The sequence below is a fragment of the Coturnix japonica genome, chromosome 23, assembly GCF_054131305.1.
Source record: "Coturnix japonica strain WE chromosome 23, WE-NBRP24, whole genome shotgun sequence".
Taxonomy (NCBI): Eukaryota; Metazoa; Chordata; class Aves; order Galliformes; family Phasianidae; genus Coturnix; species Coturnix japonica.
Window position 1 is genome coordinate 5,004,137 of NC_140685.1, and position 19,439 is coordinate 5,023,575.

General features: G+C 45.4%; 2 protein-coding genes across 15 annotated transcripts in view; one reads left to right on the top strand and one right to left on the bottom strand.

Annotated features, from left to right (window-relative positions):
• Positions 1 to 19,439, top strand: part of RECQL5 (RecQ like helicase 5) — a 38,128-nt gene that overhangs the window by 11,322 nt on the left and 7,367 nt on the right. For 5 of the 14 annotated variants that reach the window (XR_014936790.1, XR_004309253.2, XR_004309252.2 and 2 more), the window contains exons 9-15: positions 15,295 to 15,522; positions 16,707 to 16,806; positions 17,315 to 17,351; positions 17,919 to 17,977; positions 18,100 to 18,176; positions 18,603 to 18,696; positions 19,133 to 19,273. Coding sequence is in view for 4 of the 14 variants with exons in the window: in XM_015879721.2 (XP_015735207.2) it covers positions 15,295 to 15,522; positions 16,707 to 16,806; positions 17,315 to 17,351; positions 17,919 to 17,977; positions 18,100 to 18,176; positions 18,603 to 18,696; positions 19,133 to 19,273 (736 nt within the window). In the remaining 10 variants the exon portion in view is untranslated. Of the gene's footprint in view, positions 1 to 4,344; positions 4,502 to 15,294; positions 15,523 to 16,706; positions 16,807 to 17,228; positions 17,352 to 17,918; positions 17,978 to 18,099; positions 18,177 to 18,304; positions 18,502 to 18,602; positions 18,697 to 19,132; positions 19,274 to 19,439 lie in introns of those variants that run through there. The other 9 variants (XM_085522848.1, XR_014936792.1, XR_001558806.3 and 6 more) reach the window with 9 other exon arrangements.
• On the bottom strand, positions 909 to 11,503 carry SMIM5 (small integral membrane protein 5). The gene is made up of 4 exons (XM_015879727.3): positions 11,361 to 11,503; positions 5,291 to 5,432; positions 3,747 to 3,893; positions 909 to 2,139 (listed from the first exon to the last, which is right to left on the bottom strand). Exons 3-4 carry the CDS (start codon positions 3,871 to 3,873, stop codon positions 2,018 to 2,020), a joined length of 249 nt encoding a protein of 82 aa, XP_015735213.1. The 5' UTR covers positions 3,874 to 3,893; positions 5,291 to 5,432; positions 11,361 to 11,503; the 3' UTR covers positions 909 to 2,017.

Here is a 19,439-nt window from a genome sequence, read left to right on the forward strand (position 1 = left end):
TTTGTAAATAAAAGGAGCAAAAACATCTGACAGAGAGGTTAATGAGATGCATCTTGGCATGTTGATTGCAGTAAACTGGCGCCATGCTTGAGCTTATCCTACCTTAGCATATCTGATGGAAGTGGAAGCTTTGGAATAGAATAATAGAGGCCAGCAATTTGTTGGCCTTAATGTGGCTGTGCCTGTAGCAGCTTACACTGGTACAGTCCTCATTTTATGGGTATTCAGTAAATGGGGCTCAATCACTTAATTTCTAGGGAATGTCCCCATGTTCTCCTGGAAGGTTGTTGGCTTTAGTTCATTTTTTTTACCTGCTGCTTTTATTTTTAATTAAGTGTTAAGTGATGTTGGTGGTTTGAGGAACTTTGTCATAAATTTTCGACCATTCTCTGTGTTGGTGGCTGCAGATTTATTCCAATATCCGAGTGGAAAAAATGTGAAATACCTACAGCTGGTTTATTTCTTTTTTTAAGTGCATTAAATAAACGAAAAGCTACAGATGTAATTTCCATTCTAGTAATTTGTGCACAGGCATCAGAGAAACTTTACAAAGTTTCTGTTTTGTTGTCCCTTCTGAAGCATGAAAATACTTAAAATCCCACTGTTAAAAACCTGATTATTTTCTCTCTTGCTGGACTTGGTTGTAATACACTTATGTGTAATTCCCTTGGCTCCTCTGCACTTAGAATGTGGAATACAAGGGTTAGAAGATGACTTATCTGTGAGTACTTATCTTTTCATACCTTCTTGTAAAGTGACTTTTCTCACACTTTGGGCAGAATTGGATGCAACATGATGGTCTTCCCTTTGGCTGGCCCAGTTACAAAAGTCCTTGTCTGCACCATAGATCTGTACTTAGAGAAATACCTTGAAGTTCACCGCAGTGTAAACCAAACATACACAGTGGCTGCAGCATGGAATAGGGATTTATTTTCACTTGGTAACTTCAGCTGTACAGGCCATTCTTGGCTGTGCTTTGTCACAATGCCAGCCATCAGCTGCTGCATGTATACCCTGAAGTGACAATTACTGTACTGTGTGTCACTCCTTTGAAATGCCTTTGTGTATGCTAATAAACATACCTTTGGCATATTGTTTATGTCCACTGAAATAAGCTGCACGTGGTGCATGGAGTCAGGCACACAGGTCCCTCAAGTAAGGATGAGGGTTTGTTTGTCTCCTGTAAGTCCCATGCTCTAAGGACCACTCACCTGCAGAAGGGCAGAATTCATGGAAGATCTAACTATCACATGGAAGCTGGGAGGAAGCACGTTTATCAAATTAAACTGTAACATCAGTGAATTTTCCTTGAATGCCTTCATCTTTCCCTTTACAAAGGGTATTGTACATGATCTGAATTTTTTCATTTTGACAGTTTCGCATCATTGTGACACAAAAGAAGGCAGGGAGTATTTGTAGTCAGAGCTGTACATAGAGTCTCTGGTGGCAGATGTACATCAGGTTGACAATCTGTTGTTTTCAGCAGTCATCTCAGCTAAAGGTGTCTATCGCATGTGGCTTTTGAGAGAGAAGGTTTGGACTTGATCCAAGATATACTAAGCATGTCAACATCCCAACGATGCCAGCATCATCCTTCTGGATTAACCACTAGTAAAGTAGGTGCCCCCTATCCATGTGACAGCTCTCACATTCTCTGCTGTGGTGTTTGGCTTGATGCTCACAACAGGATCCCTTGGCTTAGTCCAGCTGCAGGACTGTTACTGGGTAAGTGTGTCTGTTCTATTAGAAGCTGGTGTCTATGCACTCCCAGCCCACCCCAAACATGGAGACAGTTATGGTGAAGTTGTGTTACCTTTCTGCTCGCACCATGGAGCCCAGCAGTAGCTGTCACAGAAAGAACAAATTTCATGCCATGGTTTCTGGTCCTCTGAGTCATAATCATTAATATTGCTATTGCCATTTCCAGTGCATTAGTCCAGAGGGTTATTCCCATGGGACTGAATCATGATGTCCATGCATGTCCTTGATAATGGGTTGTGTCACCTCTTGATGCACTTCATGGATGGGCAGTCGGGCGGACTTGGGCCTTCCTACGTCTGTGGTCAGGACCCTCATTGAAGCTACAGCAGCTATAACAGCAGCAGCTGCAAGCAATGATCATCAGCACAAGAACAGTAACTGGAAAGAGAAGGAAAGGAGTGTTACCTCATTACACAGGAGGAATCACTGGAGATTAATCCCACGTCTCCTGTAGGCTGTCTAAGCAGCAGGATAAACAGTCAAGTTTCTTGATGATTTTTACCTTATATTCCCACCTCCCTCCTTGAAGTTCCTGCTCTCTTGTATTAGTCATCCATTTAATCTGGGCAAATGTCCGTGCATGTCAGGCCGCTGTGTACCAAACCATACAAGAGCAAAGCTTTGTGATGGATACCCTATCCCTGAAGATACTCATAGTCAGGCTCGACCAGGCTCTGAAGACTCTAATGGAGCTGTAGATGTCCCTGTTTATTTCAAAGGAATTTGTTCCTTCCAAGTCAAAACAATTCTATAATTCTGTGATAGCTTTACCTGCCTTATGGGCTGTTGTTTCAGGGATGCAACAGCTAAACAGAGCTATGCACTGGAAAGGACAGAGATCAAATACTCCTCATGGTTATGTCAGAAACAACTAGAGAGGGTTTGGCTAATCAAACTGGCAGTTCCGTTTCTGAAGAGTACATTATATTTACCCTTGGAGAAGAATAGATACTTGTGACTGGGTTACCTTTATTCTTTCTTCTGTATTAAGCTAGAGGAAACAAATACTTCAAATAAGGTTTTTGTTTCACAAAGCAGTGTGAAGGCTACCCTATTGTTGTTCTACACCAGGATGTAGTGTAGAATAACTCTACATTAGTGTATTAGCGTATTGTTATTCTACACTGATGGTCAGGGTTGGAAAGGATACTTTAAGTTATCTACAGTAGAAAAGGATGTTGTGTTTAGTCCTGCAAAACCCTTAAGGAACATGTGCATGTCTGTGTTCTTTGAAAGTCTGTTCTTTCAAACAGACTTCTTTTTAGGCTGCCAGGTGTTCTGAGCTGTGGGGAATCAGCTGGCACTAACTATGAACAGAAAAAATCAGCAGCTGTGTCTGTTTCTGAATTCCAGCCCAGGGAGGAGTGTCCAGGCTGCACACACACCCTTCCTTCCAGCACTAAGGCTGGGAGAGAGCTGTACTCCGAGGGGGTGGGCCTGCCTTCCTTGCTGCTTGTTTTCCCATTATTTAAACAAATGTTGTCTCCCATGCACAAACAGACTTATTTGTTCCTCCCATGCCATTCCCACGCAGAGCATCAGGAGACATTTTGCCATTAAGTGAGAAGAATAAATAGGCTCATCTGCAACATGTTGGCTTCCACTGAACTAAGCACAGCAGTGGCACTCAGGGTCTCACAGTTGTGCATTTTTCATGGCAGTGAGGTCCCCTGATACCATTTGTCATAAGCATCTCCTGTGCATCAAAACATTGCAGCACTTCCAGGTTTGTTAAAATATCACTTTTTAAGCTAATGGTAAACTAGAGGAGCCTTGAGGAAAATTATACTGTTCCTGTGATGCACTGCACGTGTGTAGAGGTACACGCAGAATACTAAAAAATGACCTAGAAATTAAATAGACCCTCAGAAAACAGCCTGGAAAACAACTGCCAACAGTTCCAATCAATCAGCAAAGACATCGGAGCGAGCTGTCCCTATAGAAGAGACACTCTGACCCCCCTCCACCTCTGCCATTAAACTTACCAATAAACAGGAGCACCACACAGAAGGACACGATCTCTACGGGGTCAGCCTTGGGCAGTTTCTGGAGCTTAAGGAGAAGTTTCTCACCAATGGTTTGCATTTCCTTCAGAAAGACTTCAGAAGACATTCTGGCTCAACCTCTCCAGCCTTTGTGTCGGAGGAAGAAAACAAACAGAGAATAAACCTTTTCACTGACTAATGCTAGGAAGCTGCCAACCTTCTTATAGGGGTGTTGATCACAAGTAAAACAAGTTTATCTGGTCTCAGTCCTCATTCCCATTAGCTAAGGAGGAGGACTATTAACTATCTGCGCATTTTGGCACTGTTTTCCTTTCAAACTCTGGCTTTGAGGGAGCTTCTGACAGTTACACTGTTGTGCAAAGGACACTTACTACAGCAGGCACAAAGTTATTCAATGGCCCAATGAAAATAAATCTTGTTTTGTAATTATGCTGACTTGCCTTTCCAGAAAGCAATGCAGTTGCAAGGTAACTTGCATTGCTGTACTCCAGTAGTAAGTGGTTTTCAGCTGTGTGCTACAATGAACACACCGTAGATCCTTTTGAAGACTTCCTGCACTCCAGCTGTAGAAAGCCCCTTCAAAAACGAAGGTGTTTAGGGCTGCACAACAGCACCATTCATCATGTTTTGTCACCGTTCAGTAAAACTGGTTGACATGAAGAGCTAACGCCCGTGTTCACTGGGGAGAGCTGGATGCCTTTTAAGTTATTCCAGATGACTGCAAGTTTGGTATGGTAAGTTCAATGCAGCCTTTAGTTCTATTTTAATTTTTAAGCCACAGGCTGTTCTAGTGGAGCAGAATATAAATTGAACAGTGAATGTCCTGTAAGCTGTAGCTATCTAGAGACCTCAGCTTCACCACCAATATTTGCTGTTCTTTTTCCCCCTGAGCAAGAAAGCTATGGAAGTTAAAGATTTTCCTTCAGTTATGTTCTGGAATAGCTGAGGTTTTACCTGAAACAAGTTTTGGGACTTGCAGATGGATTATGGCTCTTATATCAAACCATGTTATTACATCGAAATATACTAGTTTGTGTATTGTAATAGTCAACATTGTTTTATGGCACTTCAATGTTGCAATTTAATTTCATAGTCTTTTTGATACAACAAAGTCAAAAGACCAGGACAGTGCCTCCAGAATGAGGCAGCTGGTTCAGTGCTGCACATCTGGTTTGGTTACTCAAACAAATGGATCCTCAGAGTTCAGTTTTTCTAAACACTGAGGACAGAGAGACTTTGGCTGTTTCTTTGCATGCTGGGCTTAAATACTTCAGTGCCAAGTAAAATTACATTTTGTGTGTTTACACAATCCAGAAAGGGTTTTCTTTGTTCTTTTAAATCCAAGCTAGGGAATAAAAATCGGAACCAGCTGGTTTCCAGGGCTTGGGGCTGGATGGAAAATCTACATCTACAGAAAGATCTCTGTGAAACTTAGCAGAGGGAGGCATTACTATGGGCTTCTGACCTGAGAAGGTCACACTTGGGACTAGAGTTAAAGAGCTCGTTCTGGATCATTGCCGTACCCCAGGTGAGCTGCTCCAGAAGTGGTTCCTTTCCCCTTCACACAGCGCTGTGATTCTATCAGCAGGTTTCCAGTTTTGCTTCCATTCCCAGAGATGGCAGCGTGGGCAGAGGTGACGTGATTTGTGTTTTCTACTCTTGGCTCTAGAAGAAAAACTTTAGAATAAATAAATTCAACAAGACCACTATTCCTGGCTCTAACACATTTAAAGGTTTGTTCCCTTTGGGACTGTTCCTGCCTGCCCAGAAGCTCTCCTAGTAAGGAGTGTGCTGTAACCTTTGGTGTGGTGCTTTGGGCTGCAACAGGAATAGCAAGTATGAGAACTGGGCTTCTGAACTTTGGGTATATAATGTTTATATAACATAAAATTGGTCATTAGCACCCTAGAACTCCACGTGGAGTAACGGAGTCTCTACTCTAAAATGATAGGAACTTCATATCCCACTACCAGGCATTCCTTCATTAGTGGTACCTGATCTGGAGCTGCTGAAGGACTTTTTGTTCTGAAACTTGCAAGGAATGTTGCTTGTTTGGTTTGAGCTTCTTCAGGGGCGAAGTTTGAAATCACTGGTACAGTTTCCACGAGGAAGCAAATGTTTTTCCACTCGACTGCACTCCTGAACTTGTGACTGTGCATTGGTTCCAAGGGCTCTCACAGCTTTGGGATTTCTACTTGTGGAGTGTAGCAAAAGGGTAATGCATTTCTCAGAAAAAAATAAGGAAAATGATACTAAAACTCACAAAAAAGGTTAGTTGTATTCATGGATTTCTTTATCTTCCATTCTGCTATGTGTAAAGAATTCAATCAGGTTTAGCTTTGGTAGAAATCTTTTTTTTAACTGATTGCAGCACACACACTTTTACCCTAAAGCTTAGCACGAGGGTAGTGCTGGCTGTGTGACAAACTGTCCCATGCATCTGCCTTGTCACAGCAGTGACGACACTACTTACAGATTTCACAGGGGATCTGTAAGAATTAATTCCCTTTTTTTCATGTTTCTGTGTTCAAATAAGCTCAGTTGCCAACAGCTGCAAAGACCAGGTGCAGATTTGATTGAAGCAGTAACTGTAGTGATTACTATTGAAATGGGCAAGTCTTGAGGATTTGAAATTTAAGGTTGTAAGCCTTAATAGTTCACTTTCTAAGCCTGGGTTGCTGTCCCTTTTCATTGATTTTGTGGGGCTTGGAGCAAGCTTGATTCTCTGCAAATCTTCTATCTCAATTTGGAATCTCTCTTTGCTCATTGATGTTCCTTAGAAATGTATTCAGTGAGGATGGGAGCCCTCCAGAACAGAGGGAACACAACTGCTGGGGCAGCAAAGCCAATGGAGCACGTATGGAAGAAATGCTGAGTGACCAGGGAGCAGAACAGTCTGTAATGCCTCATCAGACAAATGTCATGAACTTTTTGTGCCATAACATTAGCTGTAGATGATACAAAGTGAAAACAGGGAGCTGGATGACAAATTTGCATAGAAAAGGAAGTGAACGCAGCACTGATGCCTTGTGACTGGCAGTTTGGAAGTTGGTGCTGCAGTGCTGTGGCAGCCTGAAATTCGTGGTTTCAGCTGTTTCCTCTTCTGGCTGTTCGTTAAAAAATAGCTCATCTACTCAGTGTTGTGAGTGGGACTGGGTCGTCCAGCTTCCCTGCCCTCCTCTGTGTTGCAGGGCCTGGTAGGGGAAGGTATAAAACAAATATTTTAGTTTGGGTTTGGATTTGGGGGAGGAAAAAAACCAAAGCCAGAGCTTGTCATGTGCCTTGAATTGTTATCTTTGGTTGAAAGGAAGGAGCACAGTAATAATACAGGGGGATGTTTGATGTCTACAGGTGTGCTGCAAGGATCAGGTGAGCATTTAACACCAAGGAAACATGTTCTGTGCTTCAGGCACCTGTGGAGTGAAAATGCTGATATTTGTTTTTAATGCAGATTCATCTTGCTGAGCCTACTGAAGAAAGCTGTAAAAATTGCCCTAATAGCACTGAGATTATCTTTGTGAGCTATTTTAATGGACTTATGATGTACTGAAGCACTCACAGAAGTTGGTTGCTCTGCTTTTCTGAGATTAAGCCATTAAAAGGCCTCGATCTGGGGACTTTTAAGTCAAAAGCTTTGGTCAGGTTTGGTGTTGTGAATAGGCTGTGTGAAACTTCTGGGCTTCAAGCAAGAAAAAGAGCTTTGCATCAAAACAGTGTGAGCTTAAATCTACTGCAGGGGACTGAGGTGCCTTTTTGCTCATAACTGTGGTGGCACTGAGCAGCCTATTTCAGCACAAAGAATGTGAATTTCAGTTTGTGGTTTTGCCCCAGGACTGGTAGTTAGTAAATGCAGGCACTCTTCCGGACCTGCCATGGATGCTTATTGCTTGATTGACTTTGGGTAAGTCATCCCATGCCTCTGTTGCACAACTTCATTTCTGCAAAGCTGCAGAGCATGCGATGACTATCAGGGCTTGGATTTGCAAGTTGTTGTGTCCACATCTCCACAATGTTCTGCAATATCTGGATGGTAAGTCCCTAGTTCTGTTGCAGTTACACAAGGAATTACCTTTGCTTGCCAACTGCCTTGCAGTCACTGAGTCAGGGTGAGAGCAGATGAAAGCATGGCTTCGTGGTTGCTCCTTGCCAGTCCTGCTTCGTAGAGTTTTATTTCTCTTGGCATTACTTCCCATCCATTGGTTTTACTGTGCTCTCTGAGAAGCTTTGCTTGCATGGGTTTGTTGCTACAGTGATCTAAAACTGAAGAAGAAGCCATGGAGGTTTCAGCTGTGGTGGTGGTTCCCTGAAGCCTCCAATGCCTGGAGTAATAGGCACGTGAAGAAGAGTTCAGTATCTCCCCAGAGTACTCACTGACCACGTCAGACTCTATGAAGTAGCACCTCCTTGATGTGCCCAAGCAAACAGAATACCAGGGTAACATCCTTCATGTAGAGTTGTCATTTTTCCAAGACTCTGGCTGTGCAGAAGCAAATACTTTGTGTTGTTCTTAGTCAAGTCCAATAAGCTGGTTGAAATTGGATCAGTGCAGGAATGGGAAGCCTTTGTGGGCTGTGGTAGCTTATTTGGTAGTAAATCCTAGAAGGCAATCCCAGCCTCTCAGTGGAGCGGAGGGTGCTGAGCAGCTGGAGGAGAGATGCTTTCTGTTCTGCTTTAAAAGAATTTCTGACTGTCCTTAACCGCTTTCTTAAGAACATGAAGGCTTGGTCAGTTCCTAACCCCACCACCTTTGTTCTTGGTTCCTGAAACATGCTGTTGATTTCATGTGGATAAGGTCTGCAGACTTCCTGTCCTAAAACAGCCTTGGTCTGCTTGGTGCTGTTGTAGTTTAGATGCATTTTGGCAGCACATGTAATGATTCTTGTCTGATTGTTTATTGTTCTAAGTTTGTAATGTACTTCTGAGATGAAAAGGGTTATAGAAATGCAGCATTATTATCAGTGCATGGTTTTCTCTCATTATTGTTAGTGCAATGCTTGCTGGCAAGAATGTAGTTGACCAGCCATGTGAATCTTAGCTTTGGTTCACAGGCAAGCCCTTTTTTTTCCCCTAAAACAGGAGTGAACAGAGCCGGACAGACCTATAATTCATTCCCAAACAGATGAAAATAGTTTCCAGTATCAAGAGAATTCAGCTTTTTAACAGCACACACCCAAACTGGTAAACTACAGCTCCGTGTCATGGGGGAAAAGCTTTAACTCTGTCAGTTGGTTGGGAAAAGAAGGCCACACATTCCCGCAGATCAGAAAGCAGCCTTGCCTGGGTAACCATTTGGCTGGGACACCCTGTCATCTCCACCACCCACTATTTGGAGGCTGGTTTTGAGACAACAGCATAAACATTGCTTTCCTCCCCTCCAACCTAATATTAGACTAATATAAAAAGACTCTGAGTTCCTTGCAATAGCAGTTGGAGGAGGTGAGGTGCCCATTAGGGCACTGTGCTGGCTCTGTGGAACACCATGGTTTACTCCAGTCCATCCCACAAGCAAATCCCCATCAGCCCATGATGCAGCTCCTCAGTGCCACTCCCACTTTTAAGAAGTGGGGAAAGGAAGGCACAGAGCCATCCAGTAAATGGAAAAGGTCAATTTTAAAAATAAAACAAGAGAACTTTTTATAGGCTGAAGGGTTGCTCATCTAATATTAGCAAAACAACAGGACAGAGGTGACTGGATGGTTATGAATGCCACTCTAGAAGCGTACTGGGATCCATCAGCAGTTCAGAGTTTGAGGTATGGCTCTGGCAATGGAAATCCCATCCCAACCTTCTGTCAGCCGCCCTGCTCTGCTCCTGGACAATGACACACATTGTTGAGCTTTGGGAAATCTTCTCGTTGGGTCCCAGTGTGGCCGTATGCTGCATGGGCAGACTGTGCCAGGAGGGCTGCTGCTGCAGCTGGGATCTACTCACTCCAATCACTCTGTTCTGTACCTCCAGAACTGCTTTTGCATTTCACTCAGGGTGAGAGGCCGTGCGCTGTGACAGCTGTAACACAAGCCATGTCCTGCTGCCTTTATCCAGACATGTGTTTCATATTGCTCCCCCCTCCCACATGTACACACTGCTGCGCTGGACGAGCCCCCAGCCAAACCCGTTAAGGTTCTGTTTCACAAGGAGAACTTGGCCTGTTTCCCTCCTCCCCTCCCACTGCCCATCTCCCCTTGCTCCTCCCCCTTCCTTTATTTTCCCCCCTTAAACTTTGTTTTTCTCCTGCTGCGTGAAACCATCTCAGCTGTGACAAACAAGAGACCCTTCATTAGCGGGGTGGAAACTTGCCTCCATCCCCTTTGAACCTCGGGCTAAGCTGGAGGCGTGTGGCTCCTAACCACCGGGTCTTCTCATGCAGGCAGCTCCAATTCCATGTCTTTGTACACGACCTGCCCTCCCTTCACCCTAATGGGAAGGAGAGAAGTGGAAATACCTGCTCCATAACATTCCTCCGTACAAGCAAGTGTGAAATAGGAAAGGCATCTTCCTGGCCTTCTGCCCCTGTGCCTGTCAGTACACAGCTGGCTGCCCCTGTGCCTGCTGGAAGAGGCTCAGCTCAGGTCTTCCAAACACAACAATCAGCTTCACATGGCACAAAATGGGGTTTCTCTGCTCGGCCTCCTGCCAGCCCCCTCCTCCTGCCCGGCAGCAGCCAGGAGGCAGCACAGGTTGTGGGACACCCCTCTGTACAACCACAACTCACAGTGGGGAATTTCAGGTATTCAGGGACCGTTTTCCCTTTCTTCTTCCCTTCTCACTGCATTCGGACCTGACAGTACTGTAGCTGTAAACCATATTCTATGTATTTGTGTGTATGTGTCCGCTCAGAGCAGTGGCTTCCCATGCTGGTTTGGCTGTAAACCACCAGCTGTGCTGGATACACACTGCTTTGAGTTTCTTCTTTTTTTCTGAATTCCCTTGTTAGAAGCTGTGTAAAATCTTTCCATTTATTACTATTGGACACAGATGCTTTGCTTGCACACTGTGCTAGTTTCCCGAGCAGGGTTTGTTTTCTAAGCTCTCTGTTTGCTTCAGGATTTGGGAGATAAAACTTAGCTCCAGCTGGGAGGAGCTCTGGAACAGCACTGTGGCTGCACCCCCTGGTTTAACATGTGCTCCCTGTGTTGGCAGCTGCTCCCCAGTGGCACATAGAGAAGCAGAGCAGCTCACTCACCCAAACCAAGTCCTAATGCATCGAATTAGCCCTGCGGAGAATGCCCTGCAGTAGACCTGCTTATCAGCGAAGGTCACATTCCATAGCCGCAACAGAAAACCGAGCGCACAGCCTTTCTAATCAACAGAAAAGTTGCTTACCCTGCTCTGACTGTAGGAGCAATGCAAGGCTGCAGGCTGGATCCTTTTGTTAGCAGTCCGGCTGCAGCGCTGCTTTCTGGAATCCTACTACAAGCTCTCCAATCACCACCTTTGCAACTGAACGTCCCTTGCAAACAAACTCAAGCCAGCGAGCTCTGCCCACAGGCTGGTTTTGCAGCACACCCCGTAGAGCCCCACCAGCTCCAGCTACTTGCTAACCAGCTGAATGCGAAGGTGCTATGGTTGACCGAACACCAGCAATAGCCTTACCCCAGCCGTACCACGAGCTCTCCTCCTCTTGTTTTCCTTCTGCCTTCTGAAACTTTCACGTCATCCCTCCCCTCATCCCGGCTCGGCGCTGGCTCTGCTCGCTCAGCACTGACAGCCAGCTGTTGTCTCTGCCTCCGTGTGCCGCCGGCTGTTGCGGAGCAGCGCAGTTTTGGGTTACGCGTGTGCCAGGGCGGGCGGGCGGCCGTGGGGAGCCCTCCCTGCAGCCCCCGCCTCCAGGGCTCACTTCTCCACATCACCTCCAAGCGAGGTTTTCTCTCCTCTCTTTTTATTTCTGGAGCGGGGCTGGAGCTGATGCTCACCTTGCACAAGTTCAGGACTGTGTTAAAGCAATTAACTTTGCTCTACGCTGCTCAGTTTCCTTCCCAGTCCCTGGGGAAGGAGGTTTTCTGCAAGTGCAAAGTTACAGTGACAGTGCAGCACAACTTACTGCTGCTGGGAGCAGGGCTAGTGCTGGGGGTGAACATACTTCGTGCTCTTGGCCAACTCATTCACTTTCCCAATGCATTGGGCATTTGCTTCTAGTGGGCTGGGGACAGCTGGTGCCCATTGGCTTGGCTCCGGATTGCTGCTGTTACAGAGGCACAGCCCTTCACATAGGTGCAGAACAGTAATACTTCATCAGCCACACCATCTGTCCTTCTTTTTCACTGGAGTCACTGGTGTTGGAAGGGACCCTTAAAAGTTTTCTAGTCTGCCTTCCCTGCAGTGAATTCAGTAGAGCACATTAAATTGTTCAGCAAGTGGCATCTGTGTAAATAATTTGTCCTTATGTGATTTTTCTATGTTTCACACTGCTCTCATTTCTTGGGTTTAGCTCAAGACTTGCTGTATTTCTGGGGATCTCTCTCAATGGGGCAGTGTACCCTCCTTTGGCAACTACAAGGGAATGCTTCTTTCCTGGTGTACTCTGGCAGAGGCAAAGCTTCTTCTTGGATATGTGACTTTGTGTCTTCTCAGACAGCTCACCCATTTCTACTAATGGTAGCAACAATTGTACCATTTTACCTGATCTTCGGCTCTCCATCTGGGCATTTTTCAGGTGCTCATGTGATGTGGGAAGTTTCCCCACCACGGCAACATGTAGCCAACTGGTTCGGGACCTTGTGTTCAGTTAAGCATTAACTCTGGCATCCATAGTGGTACCTTTTTTTGGCCTGTTGACTCCACTTCTGGGACTGCAATTTCATTCTGCAACTGAATTTCAGCAGCTCGGCTCGTGATTATCATTGGGTCAGGTGAGGCTGTGACCCTGATTTGGGTGGTTTTGCATAAAGGAGGCAGTTACCGCCAGCTGGTCCTGACTTTGCAAGGCTGGTAGTCTAGGAACTTGGAATCATAGAATCATTTGAGTTGGAAGGGACCCTAAAGGCCACGTGGTGCCATCCCTGCACTGAGCAGGGACACCCACAGCTCCATCAGTGCTCACAGCCCATCCCCTGACCTTGGCTGGCTGCAGGGATGGGGCACCACCTCCCCTATGGGCAACCTGTGCCACTGCCTCACTGCTTGTAGCCTAAAACCTTCCTTATAGCCAATCCAAATCTTTCCTCCTTTAGTTTGAAACCATTTCCCCTTCTCCTATAATGACAGACCCTGCCGAAGAACCTCGAACCTCTCTAAATTCCAGTGACATCAGAGTTGATCTCTGCTCCTCCAAAGGCTTTCTTTGCAGTATCTCTCTTTTGCTTTAAGAGACAGGGGTACATGTGGATGTCCCTCCCTAGCATAAGCCTGGTGAGTGCTGTAGGAATGAGAGGGACCTGACCACTCCTGTATACCTCAGTTAACTCTAATTCAGAGCAGTTTGTGTTTGAGAAACATGGGAAGTAATGAGAACTCCTTCCTGTTTTTTGGGGGAGAAACTGACAGCTCATTGATACTTTTATAGTCACGTAGCACTGGCAGGACAGTCAGCACCAGCAGTTCTTTAGGAAGAGTAAAACCAGGGGATGTTGCAAGCACTGTGGCAGTTTTTGGTTAACAGCAGAAGGTTCCTTCCCACACCTCCTCAAGACCAGCCTGAAGATAAGAGCCAGTAGTCGGTGCTGCAGTCTGCAAAGCATCCCACAGAAGGGAACCTTCTGTCCCTAATCATGTAAAAAGAGTTCAAGCAAAGGGCACACCGAGACCCCCCCCCCCCCACACACACACACAAAGGCTGAGCATGTGCAAGGAGGCAGAATCCTATGTTAATAACATTAGGGCAAAGGATTGAATATGTATGTGCTGTCCAGGAAAACCTTTACATATGTAATACAAGCAATGCATATAAGCTGAAGATCTTTTGTGGCAGCCGTGCTCATGAGGTGGAGAGATCCCCTGTGCATCTGACACCGTGATAAAGAACGTTTCTTAATGCCACGTTGGTCTGAAGGAGTTTCATTTGAGCTGGAGTTTATCCGGTAACAGCAGGACAGGCTGCACCAGCAGTTCTTTTGGAAAAGCAGAACAAGGGGATCAAATGAGTTGTCCCCGTCCCAGTCCCCCCACCCTAACCCAATATATGAAAGGAGCTCTTTCTTCGTGCTCAAGGCACCAGTGAGTCAGTGCCGCTGATATAAAGGCAGCTTTGTGGGAGCCCTTTCTGGGCTTTCAGTCCCCATCCCCTGCGGCACATCACCATGCTGCAGCCCTCACCTGAGCAGCACCAACCCTGGGCACTTCAGCACACACTCATTTCCCTGCTTGGCAGCTGTGAGCTACTGCTTTCCTTCGCTCTTTGCTTGCCCAGCTCACCAGCTCAGGGGGAACTCATGGGAACAGTGAGCCAGCCGCCACTGCAGACCCTTGCAAGCGTTGTTTGTGCCTTGTACACATGCAGTTATGCTGGCCCAGAAGCATGCACGCAAGTTCACAAGCTGTGTTTGTTAGTCAGATTGCTGGCAAGTTCAGACTTGTCCTCAAAGGGTTTTAATGTGAATAAATGAAGTGTGAGCTCTTGTGCTTTTCCTCCCTGTCGCTCAGTTTTTGCACACAAAGTTGGTAAGCCAGCTGGGACACTCCTTGGTACAGGAGCAAAATCTCCCCTTTGATCTTCTGTGGCCGCCTCTGCTGCAAAACCCAACTTTGAAAAGCTCCTCTAAATTCTTCCATCTTTCTGAAAACAAGTGGCTGCCCTGGTTCTTTTTCCTCTTTTTACCAGTATCTTCACTCGTTGAAATGAGGGAGTGTTGCAGAGCAGAAATGGCTCCCTGCCCATATTGCTAATGAGTGTATATCTGTTACTGAACTTTCTTTACGTGTCCCAAAGCACTGATGTCTGCCAGAAATCTTTGAGGACTGCTGGAAGAAGGATCTAATCGTCTTCACATGGCCTGCTTGCTAAAGCTGGTAGAGCTTGTTGTGAAGTGTGTGAGCACATGGACTGGTCTGCATATAATCTCCCCAGACTGGCCATTGATCATAGAATCATAGTCATGGAATGGTTTCAGCTGGAAGGGACACTTAAAAATAATCTGGTCCTACCCCCTGCAATGAGCATAGACACCCACAGCTCCATCAGTGCTCAGAACCCTGTCCAGCCTGACCTGGGGTGTCTGCAAGGATGGGTCATCCACCACCTCTCTGTGCAGCCTGTGCCATTCTGATTGAAATCTGTGCCATCTTTGGATGGACTATATTTGGCCAATGATACAGAATTAAGAACAGCATATTCCATCCACTCCACCTTTTGTAGATCTCAAATGTCTGAAAGCATTTATCAGAACAGATTGACACCATGTTTTACCTGTGGGGAAGTGAATGCACAGAAACCATGTGCAAGATACCAGGCACAGAAGCCCAGTTTCCTGCTAGAATAGACCTTCTCTGATAAAAAAAACACCCAAGTCTTTATCACATGGCAACTTGCATTTGAAGGGTGGAGTTCCATGATGGAAATAATCCCTGGATCCTTTCTCCTCCTGTCTCCTAGGTGTCGTCACGCTGCCATAGCAAAGTACTTTGGTGATGTCACTCCACCTTGCAATAAGTGCTGTGATTACTGCAGGAACCCAGAGGCAGTGAAAAGGCAGCTGGAGGCTCTGGAGCGCTGCAGCAACAACTGGAGCAAAACTTGCATTGGACCCACAGGATCCTCCTGGGACAGCTACGACCCAGAGCTGTATGAAGGCGGAAGGAGAGGCTGCAGAGGTTTTAGCAGGTCTGTACTTGGTAGCTCAAACCCAGTTCATAGGAGCTATAAGAGAGAAGAGAGCATCTCCCAGCTGCAGGCCCAACCACTCCTGTTTTCAGCACGTGTTTTGGTGTGGTGGTAGTTTCCTGTAACTTCCTGGCAGCAGGAGCTGGAATTTCATTTTCCACACACTTTGGCAGCCCTGGATCAGATTCATATCCCAGAGAGCCAAAAGCTGTTTTGAGTGACCTAAGCATTGCCCTGCAGAAGGTAATTGGTTCAAGAAACTAGCCTGACATTTGTGAAAGGAGCAAATGAGCACAACTCTATTTGTAGTCACAAGATTCTGAATGTTTAAATTGAGACCAGCATGACAACAAAGTATGATGTGATCCAGAACTCATTCTTGGCTTAGTGCTTTGGGCGAGCAGACTGGGGCACCAGTGACAGGACTTAGTCATAACCGTGGATATAAAAGACTGCCAGCATCAGATTCTTCTGCTGATTGCTAGACTTTAGTGTTTCCATCAGGCCAACAGCAAAAAGATGTGCAGTTGGAAATATGATTTATTCTGTAAAAAGCTTGGAAGTGTGGAGATGACAACTTTTGTTCTTGTTCTTTGGCTGGGTTGCAGCCATTGTGCTGCTCTGCCATGATGCAGGTTTTCCCATCTGCATTGCCCATGAAGGTCTGCCAGGCTGCACAGTGCTGTTGGCTGGCTTAGCCCTCTGCTTTTCCTTAAATAGCTTCAGGCTGCTGCCCTTGTTCTTCAGGCACTTCCAGCTGAGACAGATAAAACTGGTGTACTTGTGACCTAAGCCTGTGTTTGATCTCAGGACTTGAGAGGGCATTGCTGGGGAATGGGTGCTGCACCCTTTCCACCATCTAAGCTCCATGGGCAGTAATAACTGGTAGATGACCCAAACAGTAATTTCTCTGCCCTATGGCAGAAGATGTCAGAGCTTCTGAAATGGATTCCTCCATTCTCAGGGCACTGCTTATCTGCTCCTATTTCATGAGATTAATAAGTCCCATGAACACTATGGTTCATATCGTCAGATGGTAGTGAAACTAAAAGCTAAAAAAGGCTCATTCTGAAAGGCTCTGAGATGCATCTTCTCTGTAAGCCCTGGGATGACCCAGGCCTGTGCCCCAATTCATGCTACATTTACAGAAATGTTTGTGCCTCTTGTTTTCCTTCCTTGTCCAGCTATGATGAAGAAAGCAGCGGGAATGGGGATGAAGCCAATGAAGAGAGTCGGAAACGGGAATGGGACAATTTCTACAAGAAACAGATGAGCCTGCGCAGGGTGAGTTGGTGTAGCTTTGTAAGAGATTCACAGGTTGTTTGCATATAGTCTTTATGCTGTGAGCTTGTATTGTAGATATAAAGGCTTCCTGGCACTAAATGAAAGCAAATTATTGCATCATGCTGTTCCTTGTTCTTTTTTTCACTGATTACCTCTGCTTTTGTCACATTCTCCATATTCTGGACCAGTCTCATAATGTGAAGAAGTGCAGCTTGCCTCTTTGCAGTGCTCATCAAGAGGATCCTGTTGTCTTTAACAACTCTGATATTACTAAAAACAGATTTCCACACTCACTCTCTTTAGCATATTCCTATAGCAAAGATGAACTGTTGGCTTTGATTCTCATCCTTTGTCTCCTTTTCCCCACTTTGCTGCCTTTTTTAGTACTTTTGTAACTCCAACATTAATTTTCCACACTACAGGGGGATAAAAATTTGTCTTTCGTGCTTCTAGACCTGCGTGTGTGTTGCAGGAATGGAAATGCTTCAATGGTCCTTTCTTCTTCCAGGGCAAAGAACCAGAAAAAGAAGATTTTGTTCCTCCAAGTAAATGTTTTTGATTTATAGTGGGTTTTCTGGGGGGAGAAGGAAGCCTTGTATTTTGCAGCTGCATGTAATTTATGTTGCATCAGCACTGGGGGTATCAATCCCTAGGCACAAGGGTTGGGCTTTTGGCTGTGAAAGTTTGGCTGGAGGATGAGGATCAGAGTTTAGCTTTGGTTGGGGTGAAGATCTGGAATGCATCTTTCTAAACAGCTTCCCTAAAGGAGACAAAAAGGAGGCGTGTTGTCTAAGCTGACCTTTCAGGCTATTTGTGCTATGTTTATGCAGCAGTATTAATTTGGACCATAAGACAACTTCGGGAAAACTTTGCCATTTGTATCTGTGATACTTGGAGCCCTGTCTAGCAACACAGGTCTCACACTATTGTCAATGAGTACCTGGTGGTTCATGTTGCTCTATTCAGTTTCTTTAGTTTTAGTTTTGGTTGTGTTTTTTTCCTGAGAGCTGGGGTGCCTTTTGCTGGAGTGACTGTAGTGGTGCTTGGCATCACTGTGTAGGAAGGAACAGGACAAGAGGTGCTGGCTTTTCTAAACGTCTTTTGTGTGGCAGGTGCAGACTGCCCCTTGAAGGATGCCTCCAGCAGAAGAATCTCTAAGCTTACAGTGAAGGTAGGAAAGGCTGTTTAACATTCAATGATGCTGCCTGCCCTGTTCTTAGCCCCTTCAGGGACAGAAGTCCTAGGGGCACTGTGATTTCTGCACAGCATGTCTGAGAATTCTGTGTTTCCTAGGGACGGGAGCACTGCTTGAAGATACTGGAGGAAGCTTTGAGTGCCAACCAAGAGGTTCCAACAGCAGCAGGAAAATGGTATGAGATGAGAGAAAAGGAATAGTGTACCGAGTCCCTTAACATGGGGCTTAGTCTTCCTCAAGCAACATTACTGCTCTCAGGGAATGCCTTTTTATTTGATCTAAGGCTGTGGCTTCATTTAACAGCATCCTTCATAAGGATTCCTATGTCCGATTCTGCTAAATCAGCTTGATCTCAATTCCTCCTTGTCCCACAAGATGGGGATAGTGTACTTCCAAACAGAACAGCTGAACAGAAGGACTTCAATTTAAATCTGTTTTCACCACCTTTGCCATTCCCCACCAAGTCACTACTGCATCACTTAAGACTTAAAACATCAGAGGTAGAAAACTTTGTACTGTCAGGGGGATGCTTAAGCATTAGTGTTCCCTTGGCAGATGTATAAGTGTGTCTTGCCAGAAATTACCCCAGCCTGTGTTACAGGTCAGACCCTCATGCCTGTGCGGTGGAGCTGGAGTATGAAGCTTTCAGAACCAGTAAAATGGCTAACTCATACAAGGCATCTGTGCTAAAGAAGGTAGGGCCCAACATCTGCTGTTGCTTGCCCTTGCCTCTTAATGTGGTGTGGCCTCAGCTCAAAGGGAAGTAGGGTAGTGTTTGTGTAAGAGGGATGAAGGAGAAACTCCTCTTTGCCTTGAATGTCTTCCAGATCTCTCTTCTTGGTTTTGTTTCCAGGAGAACCCAGAACCATGTTGGCTTTGCATCCTTGTTGGCTGCAGCCTATGAGTTTACAGACTTTAGAAACCTATTTATCAGTGCAAGCTTACCCAGGTGTCCTCTAGGTCTAGCAATAAAGGGAAGGGGAAATTCTTCAGACTGTTACTGATGGTAGAGAAGCCTTAGTTTAGGTTAGCTGGTTGCCATAACTCTCTGAGGATGTTCCTCCTGTTCTTTCTAGCCACTAGGAGTTTGTTTCTATTCTTTTTTTTTTTTTTTTTTTTTTTTTTTTTCAGGTAGCAGAGATCAACAAAGCATCAAAAGAAGGAGAGTTGTTCTCAGTCTTTGGGTCAGGAACTGGAGGCAGCAGCAGCTCAGAAACAAAATCTGAGTCTCCAGCAGAAGAGGATTTCCTCCCTGCATCCCAAGTTTACTCAGTGAGTGAGCACAAATGGGATAGATGAGATATGACTTATCTACCTGCTTTTTCATGATTGTTTTATAGGTTTTTTTTATGGCCATAGGTAAGTATTCAGACTGAAATTGCTTTCTCTATCCACCTTTTGTTTTTGGGGTAAGAACAAATAGTCATGCTGGTTCATA